Source organism: Centruroides sculpturatus, unplaced genomic scaffold, assembly GCF_000671375.1.
Source record: "Centruroides sculpturatus isolate CEXI.00-Female unplaced genomic scaffold, Cexi_2.0 scaffold135, whole genome shotgun sequence".
In the NCBI taxonomy this organism is placed as follows: domain Eukaryota; kingdom Metazoa; phylum Arthropoda; class Arachnida; order Scorpiones; family Buthidae; genus Centruroides; species Centruroides sculpturatus.
This window is the reverse complement of record NW_019384343.1, coordinates 562,010-577,437: the sequence shown is the minus strand read 5'-3', so window position 1 is coordinate 577,437 and position 15,428 is coordinate 562,010. Positions and strand designations below refer to the sequence as shown.

Genomic DNA, 15,428 nt, shown 5'->3' with positions numbered 1-15,428 from the left:
TTATTATGCACTTTACCCATAGACTACCTTATTCTGCATCCAAATTTCAATTTTAGCTTTCCAATAGCTTGCTGTATGTTTCAGAATCAATTTAAATTAAAGTTGTAGGTCTACATCAGAATCTGAGCTGAAAATCTTAATGTCAACTTATACACCAGTATACTATATATTTCATGTTACTTCAATTAAGCAAATGATATATGTATTTATTTTGAAATATTTGTGGTTGTTATTTGTAAGTAAGATTCATTTTTATAATGAGAATATGAGTACTCAGCATATCCACTACTATTGATATTTGTGTATGTCTTGGTTTGTTGTATCAAATGAAAATTTTTGTTTTAAAATTATATAATTTATATATATCATATCACTATTTAATTATGTTTTCATGTAAAATATTTTTAATATAAAATTTATTTAGTTTCAGGCAAAAATTACATTTAACTGAAATTTTCAACTAATCTCTGATACAGATTGTCATTTTTACAGCATTAAGATTTGTGAAATGAGTTGTATTAACATTATAGAATACTGTTCCTTTACAATAGATATATTATTAATTGTTTTGTTGTCATAAATTCTAGTACTTGCAAGTTAATTAACAAAAACAACTTTAAATTGATAAAAATTGATCCCTTTACCAAACTCCACATTTTTTAGTCAATTTACTACATTGATTTAAACTTGTAATAGTAATAAAAAACAACAATGATTTAAAAAAATGCAATTCTACTGTTAGACAAAAACTATAATTATCATAACATTAGCATCAATCATTATAAAATTATACTCTTGTAGCAACAGTTACTATAGTGATTTAAGCTACAAACAAAAACTCAATAATCAATTTGAACATAATTGCAATAAAGTTGGACATACGTGAGTGTATAAAGTATGTCCATTATGACAAACATACTTTTGTATGAGCGTTGCTTAGACAACATAACTGTATAATGTACTATACATCCATGCGACAAATGCACTGCAGAAAATTACTTCTGCTGACAGTGCTTAAACATCATAATATTAGGAAGTATTTGAAAAAAATCAGATAGAATGGATGCTAGTGAAATTTTAGTATTTTCTTATTTCGTAAAAAATATTTAAAAACTAAATGCAAAGAAAGTGGTAGGTTTACCCCATAAACAGTAAACATCTGTGAGGCCATTTTTATATTTAAATTTTCTTAGAGAAAGCTCTGAGAAGTGTTTTCACTATTTCAGAGCAACTAAAACTGCTTCTGATATATTATCTTCCTGAGCATACAATGCTGAGATTTTTTTTTTGTTCTTGTAATCTGTATCTGTATGTGCAGTATCTCCTAATAATGAACTTTTCCCAACTTTACACATTAACATTTCAGTTTTATTCAACATTTTGTGTAAAACAGACAAATTTTGTGCTCAAGCTGCCAGCCACTTGCATTCTCTTCTATTGTATACAACAACATCTATTGATAAGTCTTGACATCCGTTTTAGCTTGAATACGTCAATAAAATAATATATATCTGTTAAAAAATACATGCATTGAATATGTATGTTCTTTAATAGAAAACAATGCTACAACACATGTATTAACATATTTTATATACTTGTATGTCCCAGCCTAAATAAATATTAATGTATGAGTAAAATTAACAAAACAGTATAAATTAAATCTCTAAATTCTCACTGTTTTTAGGAATGACATTTCCTATCTTATGACATCGTATTTCCACGAGAGCAATACCAACTTTTACTGTCCTTGACATTAACTACTTTATAATTCAGTGTTTCCCAACTTTTTTCATGCTATGCCCCACCTAAGCCTTTCTAAAATTCATATGCCCACCCTAACATATACAGTGGCTATAGGGTTAACTTAAACTCTGGACAAGTCCATTTTTGAATTGACCCACGTTGGGAAACACTTATAATTTAAACCAGGGATTCCCAAACTGTTCCGAGCCACTGTCTCTTGGTTTCATAAACTTATACCCAATGCCGCAACACTCCTAACCCATTTTCCCTTGTGAGAAAGGCTTGGAAGTATTCTTAGAAAAACTTTTCTGTGAACCTTAAACTTACCATACATTGTTCTCCAAATCATTAAACACACTATTTCTTCATACCTGTTTTAACAGAGGAAAGGAAAAGGTGGTCAGTAGCCAATCCTCACCTATGGTTACCATTTGGTACTTTCCTCCAGCACCCTCCTGTCACCCATTTTCTTCTTTTTGCCCCCTTAGATTTACTCATCGCCTATAGAGTGGCAGTAGCACCCACTTTGGAAACTACTGATTTAAACCCTTAATATAAATCCACAGCGACTTCTAATTTAAAGAAAAATATAAAAAACACTGCAGTGTCACTGAATTTTTATTAGTAAGTATAATGATAAATTAGTTAATCACCAACATGTAAACGATTATCATGATAGGAAATATCTAGAAACAGTAAAAATTTAGAAGCTTAATTTATTGAGTATTTTCTGTTAATTTTTACTTTTACATTTATATTAGTCACAATGATAATAAAGTTTTTGATTTTGCAATTAATCATTATAATTATAATAATACAATATACTGAAATACGATAAAAATGATGCATAAATAACAATTTATATTGTATTTAATATATGCATTAGAATATTAATTTATATTAGAAATTCAAATAAAGAGAATTTCATTAATAAGCAACTAAAAAAATTTGTATTAAAATCTGAAAATAGATGGTCCTTTAGTATTCTAGGATTTATTTCATACAATACTAGTTTGCATATATAGGGAAATCCCAGTTATTGTATTTAATGTTGCCAGGAAATGCAATGAAATAATCAAAACCATGATAATAGAGGAGTAACATTTGGGAAATGAGAGATTGTTACCAAAATTATGATTAAAACCTTAAATATTAAAAATGACTCTAAATGTTTATTTATGTACTTTATAAGAAGAAGGTAATAAATTAAATGTACAGTATAGTCCCGTTAGACTAAACACTGCTAATCCGAAATGTTTCGGATTAGCGGTGTTTGGACTAGCCTCTTATGGACTTCTTGTTATTGAAAATTTCCTCTTCGCCAATCAAAACATGGTCGGCAAAGAGGAAATTTTCTCTAACAAGAGGTCCACTTAGGGGTGTTCCCCTTTCTCTTTCCTGAGTGAACCACGTGAATAAAGCCAGATGCACAAGCCAGATGCACGTGCGGTGCGGCAAGGAAAAGGGGTGTCGCAAATGCATCTTCGTCACGTGGCATCACAGCCACGCGGCATTTTGGCACATACATTCAGTATTCAAGATGGTGAACGATATCGATATTGTCGCTATCCTCGTGTTTACAAATTTTGTTTTGTATGGCTTGCTTTATTTAGTTAGAAGATTTTGTCAAAGATTCGAATGAAGATTTTGGATTAGAGATATTTTCTTGGATCGATAAAGAACTGGTGTACAAAATATGCTTATTCCTCAATAAATAATACTATTTCAAGTACGATTCAGTTGTTTTGTTCTTTGAATTAAATTATATATGATTATTTGTGTTAAATTTATTATCCTTTCCTCTTTATTCTGATGTTATTTTATGTTGAATGTTAGTTATCTCGGTTAACTGCGTCAAACTTTACACAATTAAAACACCACGTGATTGTATTTTCTCACGTGACTACCAGACAAACTGTTATTGGCTGATAGAAACACATCTTGGCGGCGGTCACCGCAAAAGATAGAATTCAATCAACTTTTGCGGCACAAGAAAATCGAAACAAAATCGACTTCTGTGGTGAAAAGAAATGATGTCATTCTGAATAAAATTTAATTCTGTGATTTGCCAAGTGTCTGTATGAATACGATAAATAATTTGTGTTTGAATTAAAATCAACTAAATAAAATTTAATTCTGTGATTTGCCAAGTGTCTGTATGAATACGATAAATAATTTGTGTTTGAATTGAAATAAATTACTGACATGGTTTCAAAAATACCAGATGTCATTGTCGCTTTTCCTTGCTGCGCCACGTGTACATCCAGCTTAAGGCTTCATCAAGCTTGTCAAATGTTGAAAGCCTTGCTGTTTGTTGATTTTCAACTGATTTTTCTGAAGTAGAGGCCCAAAACTGCTTGATCTTTGTGCAATTTTTTTCCAGTCAGTTATTGTGGCCTTGCCCACTCCAAACTCTACTGCCAATTTCGTTTCACTTTCACCCTTTTCCAGGATGGGGCATTGATGTCATTGATAGTGTTGGATCTATATAAATCAGATCTGTTTTACTGCTTGTTTCTGCATTATTTCAATTATTCGGCTAATCTGAACTGGGCTCAGTCCCAATTAGTTCAGACTAGAAGAACACTACTGTAGTTTTAAGTTTAAATATTATTATTATTAAACAAAAATCATACAAGTTATTTTCAGAAAAATAATGTATCAAGAGAAGACTTTTTGTTTCAAAAATTGGTATATAACTCAATAACAGTGAATGGCAGTTTCATTTATTAGGGCTGTAAAGTATTGGCCTTTTAGCAGAGAGGTAACAAAAGAAATGCTACCTTGTCAATTGGACCCTTCTGCGGTTGGGTAATATACAACTTGTAGTGTTGACTTGTAAACAGAGGGAAAACAAAGGAAGCACTGACTTTGTCAATTGGACCTACATGTGGTCAGATGATAGACCATTTGCCATATGGTAAACTACTAAATATAAACAAGTGGCAGACATTAGTGTAGCTCCACTCTCGTCAGATAACAGCAGACCTGGGTGTAAGCTGTTCACAAAAGAAAGAGTTGTAATTGGTTGGAAGTTTTCGTCCAAAAACCCTTAAATTGCAGAGCAAACGGGAAAGGGGGGGGAGAAGGGCAAGAGACTGTTAACACAGTAGTCTCAGGCACTTAGGAAGCCTGCTGAGCTTAGAGAGAGCATTCTTCTCTGGTAACTATCTCAGGGATGGGTAAGTGCAGAGACTGGACAGATCATGCAGTTGAGCCAACTCCATAAGCTGACTGAGGCCTCCCCAAAGTTTAATAGTTCCCGGAAGCCAATCTAGTACGTGATGCACCACGCTTTGTTATCCTGTATATACTGTTTTTGAACTTGTACACTCTACATATAGAATTTGTAAATAAACTGTAAATATTGTATAACTTGAGTGTGGAGATGTGCTTTCCATCAAATCTGGATCACTATATCAAATTGTGATACACACGGAAACCAACTCAACAAGACAGAGTTTGGGAAAGAACTTCACTAGATCTTCACTAGGGCACTTTCACCAAATGTTCAACATTTGTTTTTGCTTAAGATTTTCACAGAATGAAGCATTTCATAAAGTTCTTTTCATGTGTATTTCTTTGTTGCTGTTTTAATTTCATTATTTCTAATTTTATCATCACCCTGAACTTCATATGCTAGTTCTGCCAGATTAATGTCTTTCATCAATAACATCATCATCATAGACTGGAGCAATTTTTGAACATTTTCCTTATCTGTATTAGTTAATCCCTTATTTAAGCCAATACAAGTTGTATAATTTTTTTCTATGGTACCATTAATTTCAGAGTCAAACCCTCAGAAATCATTTGTATATTCAGGAATATATTTTTGCCAACAGCTCTTGTGTTAGTTATCATAACTTCTCTCCATGCTTCATAAATGTCTTCAAGAGCACTTTTTTTTATGCTCAAATTTGTCCAAATTTTATTAAAAACTCTTCTGTTTTCCCTCCTAAAAGTCTTACATACTGTAGGTAATATGCTTTAAATGTTAAAATGACCCACTGATCCACAGGCTGGAATAATGAAGTCATATTGGACAATAAAAAAATCTTGCAACAAGTCACATAACATTCCAGACTTTTATGAGATTTTATTTTAAAAATAACATTTGTATTATTAATCAAAATAAATAACTAATATTACATGTGGTGCCATCTGTTATGAGATTTTGTTATAAAAACTTTATATATTTTTAATTATTATAAAATAGCAAAAGACTTAATTTTGAGGGTAGAGATGAGTTTTATAAGAACACTGTAAATGCTAACAAGTAAAAGCTCTATTAAGACTGACCCCTCGCAAGATATGACATGTGATCACCCTCTATCTCTCCATCCTCTTGACTTTTCACAACAAAATTTAATAGCATCAATGTGGAAGACAATTTCCTGCTATGTACAGTACATTGCAACATGTCCTATCTCACAGTGGCAATGACTGCAATGATGTGTTCCCAAAGATTCTGAAGGTTTCTGGCCAAAGTTGCATAAATCATTTCTTTCACATAACTCCACAGAAAGAAATCCAAGATCAGATTACTCCTAATCTGATCTTGGAGATGCTGGCTGCCACACTATCAGGCATACTAGACCATGACTTGCACTTTCTCTTGTGACAAAGCCGACTAGATAATAATGCTCACGATTTAACTTCTGCATCATCTTGCAGTACAAAAAAAAATCTCCATAAAACTTGACGAGTTTTTCCACCAGATACCATTTATTGCTTTTACATATCTTAAACAATTCATTTTTTATGGAAAATAAAAATTGGGTACTTTTGAGCAGAACACCCTGTATTGTGAATATGGTATTACTAATGATGAAAAATAACTGACCATTCAATTATTGAAATCATTTGAATATCTTAAATGATTCATTTGTTCTTTTTTTTTTTCCTTTTTTCAAAAATGTTACAAAAATCATTTCATTTATAATCAAAATTTTTCAGTAAAAATTAATATTTGTCCACAAAAGTGGGACTTTATTCCTTTGTTGACAAAAACTGCACTAGATAGTTGAGCAGTTTTCTAAATCATATTGTAAAAATAATGGATAATTTAAAAAGTTATTCAGATTGTAGGTCTTAATTTGTTCCCATAATGGACACAATGGATACCACTTTCAGTTTCAGCAATTTCAAAAATTGCTTGAGACCTTTCATATTTTTTGTGTTTATTGTAAAAACATTCATAGAAGCTGAAAATGAGATAACTAATAATTTACCTAGTGCTTCAATACTTCTTCCAATAATTATTTTCTTAAAAAAACAAACATTTTCAGCCTCTTCAGGTATTATAAGCAGAAAAAAGAATTTGAAAATTTCTAAAAAATTTCATAGAATTTTAACATAGCTAATAATGTTGAAGTGCTCTATACATTCAGAAATTTAAATGCCAATTTGGATATCTGCCAATTTAAATTTTGAAATGTATAGAACATTCCAACATCATTAGCTTCATTAAAATTCTATCAAATTTTTGCAAATGCTTTCGAATCCTTTTTTTCTGCTCAAACATAACTGAAGACAGTCAATGAAGAGACCGAAAATGTTTTTTTTTCTTTTAAAGAAAATAATTGCCAGAAGAAGTATCGAAATGCTAGATAAATTATATGTTTATTGTGAAAACTGTAAAGCGATTACATTATTTTAGAGCTAAACATCCGAGAAATTATAAAGATTTAGCAAAAAATAAGATGGAATTTTACAGATTTGAACGATTCCTCAGTAAGACCATCAAAAGGAATAGCCAGGGATTTTACCCAAAGTCCAAAGAAAACTCGCCCGCAAACAGCCAAGCAAACAAAACCACTGAATACCAGTAGTCAATCGCCAGTTCATGCATGGCCAGGTGGTGTTTTCCGGGTTTTCTTCACATTTGCGACACCTAAATAGGTGCCAGTTTCCCACGGAAAGTCCTCCGGGAGCCATCCTCCATGGCAGATCTATCAGTTGCATTGCCATATACAAACAAATGGCAAAAGAAGCCCAGTCTAACTCTGTGCCCAGATATAAGCTCTCGTGGCTCTTTCATTGAAACTGAAATCATCATTCAAATCCAACATTCAAACGAGTTCATCACTAGATATTGACAACTTTCTACAAATATTTATTGTTTTAATTGCTAATTCCTGGATGCGATTTCATAAAACTTTTAAATAATATATTAAGAAAGAATTCAATATGAAAACCATACACAGCGAGCACGTGTATCGATTTACATAAAATCCAATATCAATTCAACATTCAATATATAAAAATTAGTTATTTTGAGTTTAAAAAATTACAATAAATTAAAGAAATGATCACTTTTTAATTCAATATTTTTAAAGAAAATGCTTTTAGGAGCAAATATTTAAAATTCCACGTTTAAATAGGCTTAGAAGATAAATTACAAATATAATCACGTGTACAGAAAGTAGTAAATTATTTATATTCGTATACATTAATATAATCTACTAACCTTGATTTAGTCATTGTTTGTTTATATATTTATACTTATTACTGAATTGACCAACGTTTCTGTACTATCCTCACACAACGAGTTTTTCCGCCATTCAGAATTTTACGGTGGCGACCTCTATCATATTTTGAAAATCGTTCCTAATTTCAAAAAAAAAAATTTTAATATAATTTTTAAAATTATTATTTACTACTTATTAAAAAATATTAATAATTTACGATATATTTTTATTATTAATTTTATATTAAAGTATGGAATTCTTGTTTAATAAAAAATTTCCATATCTACAGTATTATAAAAATAATAATCTTTCTCTGTTAGAATTTCATAATCGTTAGTTTTTTAATCTTTATCTCTACATTATACATGAATTTAAAAAATATTAGATCTCTTATAGCTACAACACACACTACGAATCTATAATTTCAATCTAATGATAGTCGAAATGTATATTGTAATAGAGTTCTTGATGGCATTGTTATAATGTTGTACGTGGTTAGTTATATAGCAATGATCGGTTTCTATGAATATTGTATATTTAATTTATTTATTAAATTTCTTTCTTTATAAATGTTTTAATTGTAATATCATAATGTCGAAAGTACAGTATATATCCCCGCGTTTCTTTACGCAGCACTCGAGAAGCGCTTTACAGCGAACACACTGAAACTGGTTTCTAATTGGCCAACACTCTCGCTGCATAAGGAAACGCAGCCTATGTTACACGGTTGAAGAGGACTATTGAATAAGCCGAAATGCAATACTTATTCTCGAATTGCAATAGTCAGGAGTGCATTGCCTAAAAGTACGAAGTACTATACATTTGTCCATTGTCCAAACAAAACTTTTCTAAAAAGTCCTTAAGTAAATTCCCGAAATTATCCGGATTTATCATGTAATTGTTAATTTGAATGATGTATGAACACGTAGTAATTCTATACAACAGGAAAAATCAAGGGTTCACCTAGATTTGACATTTGATCTCTGGATTCAAAGTCAGAGTGTTATTACACATGAAACATATGTATCATCGAGTATTCCACCTTAATAGCCTATATTACAATTATATGATCAATTACACTATATTTTACACAATACATTATGATGTATTGTGTAAAATATTACCTCTACATAATTATACGGTGAAAATTTCAAATGATCATTGGATAGCACGATTGGAATTTCGTAATCGACGGCCGAACAGTTGAAGTATAATATTTGTCATACAGTTTTGAAAAAAATCAACGTATTTCTATAGTGAATTACTATCTCTGTAATGAAAATTTTTCAGATTCAAAGATGTTCCTCGAAATGAAGAGCAACATCTCCGATTCTCGCTTGTACATGTTGTACAAAATACTTATCTAGTTTATTTACTAATAATTTACTTTTCTTTCTCTTTGCTTGTGGCATTTATCAGGATACGATGCCATAAAATAATTTTGAGAAATCGAAATTTCTTTGCGTGATGGCACAAAATGCAAATAACTCTGAGTCATACATTTTCTTTGATTCATGATTGTTTTAATTACTGTATACTTAAAACTACTTCATTATAGTTTCGAGTTTAATATATTTCTAAAATCCCTTTTAGTAATACCTTGTTGAATCCCGGCTCGAATCAAATCCGAATCCTTATGATTTTTCATGGACAATTCATATTAAGATTTGCAAGAAAAATATTTATATATTACTCGATTTAAAATAATATAATAGAGTACAAAATTACAATTAAAATGTACTTAAAATCCAAATATTAACAGTAGTATCTTCAAAAAACGCTTAACTGTAATTGATGCATAAGCCGCCGCTCATGCTGATCGACTCCATTTTGAGTCAAGTCTATTCTAATGTAGTTATAAAACAGGGTGATTATAAAGAGCCAGTGTAAAATTTAATTCTTAAAGTTTTATTATACATTGCATCCATTTCTGAACTTCAATTCTACAAGCTGTAACACTCCATTAACTATTTTTCTATTGTCATTATTTATAATCGATTTAAGAATATATTTCTGTATAATATTATATTATATAAAAAAGTTATATTAGTGTATATAACTACAATTTTTACTTAGATTATATAATAAGAAGAAAATTATAAAAATAAAATAAACTGTAGTTTATTTATTTAAATTAATTTTAAACCAAACTAATGATCAGAATGAAAAATAAATTATAATATAATATTTTATTATTATAAAATTGTTTTTTAATATAAATTATGTTGTAAAAAATAATTTTTTTTGCAAGATTAATAATTGCTACATGATTTTGTTTTTGTCGGAGAAGCAACCAATTAAAATCGTATCATTAGTTTATTTCTTCATTATTTGGTTCTATATTACATTATAACTATAACAATTGCTTATAATAAAACCCTCTTATACACTAAAATACGAGGAAAAAATAATATAATAAATATAATTATATAAATCTTAAATTATTTTTTCCATCTTCTACTTGATCATTAACTTCTAAAATAATAATAGGTAGGGTGGACTAAAAGTTAGTTAACCGTGTGTTCTTAGTATAATTGCGCTTACGAATAGTTAGTAAATATGAGGTAAAACATAAGTTAATAAGGCAAGTTAACCGACTTTTGGCCCACATTATATGCAATAAGCTTAGGTATAAACTGTTTGAAATATTAACTTAATTTTTGTAAGTATTTGCAGAGATGTTACCACGTTACTACTTTCGAACCATTTATGACATTTAGAAGTTTTATTAGGAAATCATTTCGGTTGTTAAACCATAAATTTTCTTTTTTATCTCAGGAATCAAAGTACTTACAGTCATAAACATGTTGTAAAGAAGAAACTAACGATAGCATCCAGATAAATAACTTACATGCGAAACAATTTACTAAGGACTACTGTAAGTCCATTTCTAGATAAACTTTTCTTTATTGACTCCTGTAAATTCAATTACCTTATATATTTTTTATTGTTTACTTTTTTAAGTACATTTATCATTTTATATATTTATAAATAAATGTGCAACAAATGAAATGTATTCGTGTAATTAAAAATTGAGTTTAAAATGTCGAATATNTTAACAAAAATATATTTAAAAATTAAAATTAAATTGAGTTTTTAATGGGAAATTATTATATTTTAATCATATTACTATGAATTTATTTTTAATGTAGTTTTGTATGAGGTAATGTGCTGTATGGAAGGTGATAGGTGAATCACGTGATCGAAATATCGGCAAATTTAACTGAAATTACGAAAGCGTCAGTAGCAGATGTCGAGAATTTAAAGATACACGCGATGAAGTCGTCACACTTCGTTTTAACTGTATTGTTATAAAGCATATTAACGAAAGAAAATCCCGTTATAACGTAAGAAACTTCAGAAAAATTCTACGAAATTTAAATTCTCCATCCTCCCCGATTGAATTTGTAATTTCTGTCATCCCTTCCGGCATAGGAATACTAAGGGTGGTCCAAAAGTCAGTTTACCTTCGTATACGATGATAAATTGCTGTTATTTCGGCCCGAAATTGGTACAGTTTAATACAAATTCCGTTCTGAACGATCCATAACTCTCACAGGTATTTGAAAAACATAATATGAAACACGGTTAATTGACTTTAGGGCCTGCCAATCCTATTCATTATAGTTCAATTCGGTGTATATATATATATATATATATATTTTGTACCGAAGTCGGTTTTACGTTTCGTATTCTCACAAACGTCGTGTAAGACTAGAAAAGGAACACTGTCAACTAACTTTTGGGTCACCCTTTATTGTGAATTTATGTGTTAAAATGTCGATTCGATTGGTGCAAATGTCCTTAGGCTTGTTTCTGTTACTTCAAACAATTGGGTGGATTGTTTGATTTCCGAAACTTGGATTAAATTTCGTCTCCATTAAGTGATCCAATGAAAACAATAGAAACGAAAAGATATGAAAGAGAAATTATAATTAGTCGAGATATACAAATTCTAAATTTATATCCCGTAATTTTTACGTTAAAGTAAATAAATCTTTATTGAAATTTTCGAAAATAACATTTCTTAATTAAATTTTTGACGAGCTTGTTGCGGTATATAACGCGACTGAGTGTTTAGTGTTTGCCTAAATTTATATTAATTATGTGAATGTATACAAGGGTAAACAAACGTGTTACGAGGAAACGTGTTAAATAGGGTTGATAAAATAAAGCAAAGCAACACGTGGGCAATTTGACAAAGGGGACTGACCCCCTATTTGGGTGTTAAAGTTTATTTATTTATATTTTAATGTTAATATTTTCAAATGTAAATTTACTTACTATACCAGATTTTACTTTAGAAATTTAGGCAATTTTATAAATACGACAGTAAAATATGTAAATTAGTTAAAAGAAGATTGTTAGAAAGAGTGTCGTCACGTGGAAAACGTCATAAATCTTTAAGAACAAAGGTAATTAATTGTATTATATATAATTTATTTAAACTCTTTTATAACTTTATAAAGTATAACTGATGTTATTATTTACTTTATTCATCTGGCTGTTGGTTTGCAATTGAAATTTCGAATCGAATCTTCTTACAGAATTTGGTATCGAGTCGTGTCTTGATTTGTGTCCATTGCATTCTATTATGACACTTTCTAATAATAAACCACACGATCTCGTACGTGACTCCATTACACACGTCTCTTATGATATCGTAATAATAGTGGTTAAGTGCGCTACGTCAGCATATCCGGTCATAAATACATAAAAACTTTCTATAGATTTATGGCATGTTGGAATGTATCGCTACAATCCTTTAAAAATTGCTCAACTTTACTGTGATTTTTTTTTGTATAAATACATATAATAACCATATTTTCTTTCTGTAAACTTTAAATTAAATATACAGTATAAAGGGTGGCCCAAAAGTCAGTAGACCAAACTAGCTGTTGCCAGGATATTTAGGACCACAAGTCTAAGTGACTGTAGCCAGGAATTTTGTAAAATAAAAACGTGTTATAAATCCAGTTTGTGACTCGTATTCACAACAGAGAGAGCATGGTTAACTGAGTTTTGGGCCCCGTCGTATATCGAAGTCTACGCTTAGTATTATAAACTGCGATAAACCAAAATGATTAACAGAAAATATGGCTTTAATTATAATTATAAATTTACCCCGGTCGCTAAAGCGGGGGTGGTGAAGTGCGAGGTCATAAAGCGCATCTATTATACAAATTAAACGTAAAATTAGCGAATAAAAATATTTTAAATGAATTTCTAGAGAAAATGTTTAAAAGATATTAATGTTTTTAACATTTAGAAATATTTATTAAATAAAAAATAAAGTTAAAAAGAATAAAAATTAAATTGTTAAATTGGAAAACATAAAGAATAAAGGGTTTTAAAAAGAGAAAGGACTATATTGAAGTAATAATAAAGATAATTAGATGCAAATTGAATGGAAAAAATTCATAAAAATCGTAGAGAAAATTCAATTATCATTTATTAACACACACAATATATATATTAAAATTTAAAATTTAAATAGGTATTTTCCACTCGAATTTTCTTATAAAGAAGAAAGAAAATTAAATAAGTAAATTTTCCTTTCCAGTTGAAAAAGTATATTTTGCATCAATAAAAACCTGTCATATAAATCAATCAAAGTATTTTAAAAGTATAGGAGAAGGGAGACGATTTTCATTACTCTCGTTGCCATTTAAAACGTTGTTTCTTTATGAAAACTCGAAGAATAATCGCCTATTGATCGTTGCAATAAAACTGCAAAGTGCCTTTGGCTACATAATAGACATTATTTTGATCTCCCTGTATAAGAAACAGCAGTTCCTATTTGATATGCCTAGTCACTTGCAAACTGTTGGATGCATCGGATAGACCAAAGTCGGCCTTTTCAATGTCCCAATCTCCTGGGATGTTGTTATGTTAGTTGAAGTCCATCTATTCACCAAAGTGGCACACTTCTTATCTCTCGAGATCATCTTCGTCTTTCATCTTTATATATTTCTTGCTAAAAGTATTTATCTATCTGCTGAATTTATCAGATTATTTAATATTCCGTTTGATTGGGTTGCAATTTCAATTCAAAAATTTTCCCCCCGAAAGGAGTTAGATAGATGAACTGCAGTACCTTACTGCTAGCAGGAAAAGTATGATGTACAGGGGCAAGCCATTACTAATTTAAGATGGATAGCATATATTTTAAATTAAATAAATTAAAAATTGCAGCCTGGCATTGGTAATAATTACTCGTTATTTTATAATTATATTTTAAAATAAGGTAACTGGGGATCTTGATTAAAACCTCTGTAAGAAGTTAGTGTGAATTAAGCTGAAATTCGTCCTCTCCTATCAAACTTTTGCACCGTTATGCATTAATTCTATTATGTAAAAAAGTTTTATTCGACATATTTTAATTGTTATAAAAAGTTTTAGTTTATATTTATTGTAACATTTTAATTTTTTAATTAAAATTAAACCAAAAATTTACTGCTTCTACGTATCGAATTAGTACGGTTTTATTTAGATTTTTAATTATTTTCATTATAATTTAATAATAATAATTAATAAATATATATATTTTTTATGTCTTAACGTATTAAAAAATTAATATAAATAATAATTTTAATGAGTATTTATTTTTAAAACATTTTAATTAACAACGAATCCCAACGTTAATTGAAGAATGAAAGAAATTTGAAGTTTATTCGGAAAATATTCGAGTAAATTAAATAAATTTAATTATAAAAATGAATAATAATTATAATTAAATTTTTACCCATTTTTTTAAAGTTTATTAAACTTTAATTTCTAATTAAAATGAACAATAAAACTTTAATAATATACATTTTATTGTTATAACATAAAAAATAAAATAAAATTTCCTATACAAATTTAACTTTGTAATTTTACATACAAATATTCATGAATAATTAGTAAATAATTATGAGATCGTTTTACTAATTTTATATTATTCTAAAATATTTAATTATTATAATTAATATTGTTAAACAGGGAAGCGAGTTTAATCACCTTTGCCTTATATTTACACAACAGAATAAATGTAAATATTAAAATAAACTATTTAAAATTAATATTAAACTCTATTTAATTTAATAATAATAATATTTAAATAGAACAGAAAATTATATTTAATAGGGATTTTTAAAGTAGAAACTGTAAAAATTAGACATGATTTTTTTTTAATTTTCTGAAGCTGTAAAAAAAATAGCAAAAGTTTTATAATTA

The 15,428-nt window shown here is 29.1% G+C and overlaps 1 protein-coding gene across 1 annotated transcript in view; it reads right to left on the bottom strand.

Annotated features, from left to right (window-relative positions):
• LOC111634882 (N-alpha-acetyltransferase 50-like) overlaps window positions 1-8,339 on the bottom strand; it is a 36,999-nt gene extending 28,660 nt beyond the window's left edge. The window contains exon 1 of the mRNA XM_023379722.1: window positions 8,213-8,339. Within this exon, the coding sequence (XP_023235490.1) occupies window positions 8,213-8,226 (14 nt within the window). The 5' untranslated portion in view covers window positions 8,227-8,339. The remainder of the gene's footprint in view (window positions 1-8,212) is intronic.
• Window positions 8,340-15,428: the final 7,089 nt, after the last annotated feature.